General features: G+C 51.7%; 1 protein-coding gene across 1 annotated transcript in view; it reads right to left on the bottom strand.

The window, feature by feature from the left end:
* LOC125518417 overlaps positions 1–2383 on the bottom strand; it is a 10807-nt gene extending 8424 nt beyond the window's left edge. The window contains exons 1-7 of the mRNA XM_048683266.1: positions 1908–2383; positions 1734–1810; positions 1523–1603; positions 889–1017; positions 699–785; positions 539–592; positions 24–114 (exon numbers count right to left, since the gene is read on the bottom strand). Coding sequence (XP_048539223.1) covers positions 24–114; positions 539–592; positions 699–785; positions 889–1017; positions 1523–1603; positions 1734–1810; positions 1908–2229 — 841 coding nt within the window. The 5' untranslated portion in view covers positions 2230–2383. The remainder of the gene's footprint in view (positions 1–23; positions 115–538; positions 593–698; positions 786–888; positions 1018–1522; positions 1604–1733; positions 1811–1907) is intronic.
* Positions 2384–3326: the final 943 nt, after the last annotated feature.

Below are 3326 nucleotides of genomic sequence, written 5' to 3'. Positions count from 1 at the left end.
GATGCAATCATGATCTATAATACCTCCAAGCGATTCACCAGTAATCCCTATCCTAGAGGGATCGACATCCTCCCTTGCACTAAGATAATCTCCAAGCTTTATCAAGTCCCACACCTGCACATGTTCCTCACTGAGTATCGCAAAAAAACAGTCGTAACATGTTTTGAAGTATGATATACCAAGGCATACAGTAGAAGACAATCATAAGGACAGAACCAGACAAGGAGAATAAATCCAGAATTCAACTGAAGTGCCAACCCAGATAGTGCAGTTATGGCACCAGTACAGCTGGACTAACACCAACAACAGTGGCTTACCCATCAGGTTAGTTAAAGAGTAGACCACCAGCCACCAGGCATGGCACTGGGCCAGCCCAACTAAAGGCATGTGCTATACATGTCCGGTTTGACATTTATTGGTACAGAACCAATCCATTTATTAAAAAAAATGTATTTGGTGGGCAAATTGAAGAACACTGTTGACAGAACTTAGAACAATCAAAACATCAATTGTAACAGGTGGAAATAACATTTGGTACCGTGTCAAAAATAAAAGGCATAGTGTCCCCATTCCTCCAAGCTGAATTCAGTGCCTGTGTTTAAACCATGAAAGTAGGGATGATCAGACCAACTGTGGATACTACAGTTGTCGAACGTTTCATGAAATCGGTGGCACATAAATGGAAGTAAGTAGATTACCTCTATGTAAGTAGTCTTGCTGCTGGCCCTTTCACCGTGATAACGAGAATCGATGGCGACAGCAATATAACCCCTGGAGGCATATGCCTGCAAATGTGCAAGCAAGTTTTAAGAACAATAACCAGCGTTAAACATTGATGCGCACTTCGTATGGGCATGCTGGTATGGTTGAAATGAGAGGTAATTTTACCTCAAGCAGTGGACGCAACCATTCCTTGCATTTGTAAGAGCTGTGCAGTATTACAACAACGGGCTTCCTTTCAGGAGCAGTGTCATTAAGTTTCAGTAGAAGCACAGGTAGGCGTCCCTGTTCACCTGACTGTTGGGAGAAAAAAGGTGTAACAAATTCTGCTGTTCAGGGGACAAGAGGCACAATAAAGCCAAGCCAGTGCGCGTTAACTGTAGACTCAACTGGAGCTGGATCTCGGAACCACATTTACCCACATTTAATACACCAACTATCAGGGCCTCCACAAGTGGGTGCTTCAGACAGAGGGTCTGGGTGGAAACATGGCAGCAATGTGCTAATAAGTGAAGCACATGTACTGTACTGAGATGCAATATCAATCTGTCTATGGCGAGCACTGAGATGCAACGGACACGCCTAGACAAAATGCACACTACTGTTGCTCCTCTACTACCTTTTGAGCTGCTCAGATCAAATGTATAGTTGGTTTTCACTGATCTCAAGTTAAACTGCAAAGATGTAGGCAGGCAGTCTGCAGTGTAATATTCAGAAACAAACAATGTGCAATGTATCCACTTAACACCTACGACGAATCAATCTGTTGATCATATAACTGACTACATGGCCAAAAAAGTACCTCGGTCATCAGGTAGAAATTTTCTTCAATCAGCTTCTCCTGGAAGTCCTCCACCTCCTTCCTCGGGCACGACTCCATGGCCTGGGGAAAAAAATTCAGACACTGTGGAGTCAACACGGTGGCCGCGATCTGGAAGGCGGACTGTGTTTGCTCGGATCGATGGAGGATCCTCCCGGCAAAAACCAAAAAATTATCGATGGAGGATCCTGACCTCTCTGAGCCCCAGAGGCCCGTTGCCTTGGTACAGCGGCTCCTTCACCGGGCTCCCTTGCTCCACGGTCATAGGCACTGCCACGAGCAGATTCGGAGCAAAGCCATTGATGAATATGCTGCAAACCCACGGCGCGCGGGAGAGAGAAAGGGAGTGGGGGTGGGGCCGGCTGACCTTGGCGGTCGCGACGGCGGCTGAGCAGCACCTCGAGGAACTCCGACCTGAGGTCTCCGGCGGCATCGGCGGCGGCCATTGGGGCTCCGGTGGCGTCGGTGCGGTCCCGCCTGGAACTGCGCGTGGTGGACTTGGAAGCGGAAGTGGAACTGGCGGAGTGGCAGCCGGGCCCCACCGCCCCCACGAGGCGTCCCTTCGAGTGGGCGCTCGTCACGTGCGGCACGCGGCCGGCGGCGGAGGAGCACGCGTGGCCGGTGCGCGGCGGGGCCCACATGGCAGCCGCGGCGAGGGTCAGCGCCAGCGCCATGGCCCGCCTCAGCATCGGCGCGCGAGGCAGAGGCGGCGGATAAGGCTCGCCAGCTGGCCGCTCGCCGGCACGCGGCACACATCGTGGGACGTGGGGGGAGGATGCTCCGCCGGAATGGAATCCCTCCCCCCGTCGCCGTCGAACCCGCGGGTGGGAAGATTCCAGGGCACTATTGGACTGAAAGTTTCCAGGATAGATAGACGGGCATACAAATTGTGAAAGCGACTTACATTCATAAGTTGCTTTGATTGATTGGAAGATTAATGTTGACTAGAAGAACGCCCGTGCGTTGCAACGGAGTCACATTAATTTTAAGAGTTCAATATTAATATTGTCATACATATCAATCCGGCAGGGCGTGGTCGGATTACCGGGAAGTTGTGGAGTTTGGTGCGTCCGTCCGGAGCAGGGGACGTGCAAGCCGGGACGTGGAGCAAGGGACGCACAACCGTACATGCCCTAAATACAGCAGAATTCTTTCAGTCGTGAGCACATGACGAAAAAACAAACTTGCGATGGGGCTTGTGGAGTTGTGGAGGTTGTTACCTGATGCAGTGGCCACACACGCGGGGCTCACGGTGCACGCCGCACAGTGACTTGGACCTTGGAGGGCCTTGGCTCTGTCAGGAGGAGGTCTCGAGTTCCTGCCGAGGACAGCCTGACGGGGGAGACGCACGGCCACTCGCGCTGCCCGCAACGCGACCACGCCCTGCCCTAGGGTTCCGCGACGGCGGCAGCGTCGTCCACAGCCACACCCTCCCTGAGTCCTTCCCTGAACTGGGCTTCCGAGATGGCGGCGGTGGCGGAGGTCTCTGAGGTTGGAGAGGGGCAAGATGTAGGACGGCGGAGGCTGGAGCCTGGAGCGATGGCGGCGTTTCGGGATTGCAGGCAGGGGGACGTGCGAGGTGAGTGTTTTTTTTCACCGGTTTATGTTGTGTTGCCTGCACGGATATATAGGAGAACAAATAGGTGGATTATAATTCTTTCCATTGTATCAGTGCTGGGAAAGGAAGCGAGGGACAAAAATCAATCGAGGGGCCTTTAAGAGTAGAGATTAGTTAATTGGATTTTTCTTTAAAGTCTGTTATTTGTTTCCTTAAAATTTATTATAT

Source organism: Triticum urartu, chromosome 7, assembly GCF_003073215.2.
Source record: "Triticum urartu cultivar G1812 chromosome 7, Tu2.1, whole genome shotgun sequence".
Taxonomy (NCBI): domain Eukaryota; kingdom Viridiplantae; phylum Streptophyta; class Magnoliopsida; order Poales; family Poaceae; genus Triticum; species Triticum urartu.
This window is presented reverse-complemented; position numbering and strand designations above follow the sequence as displayed.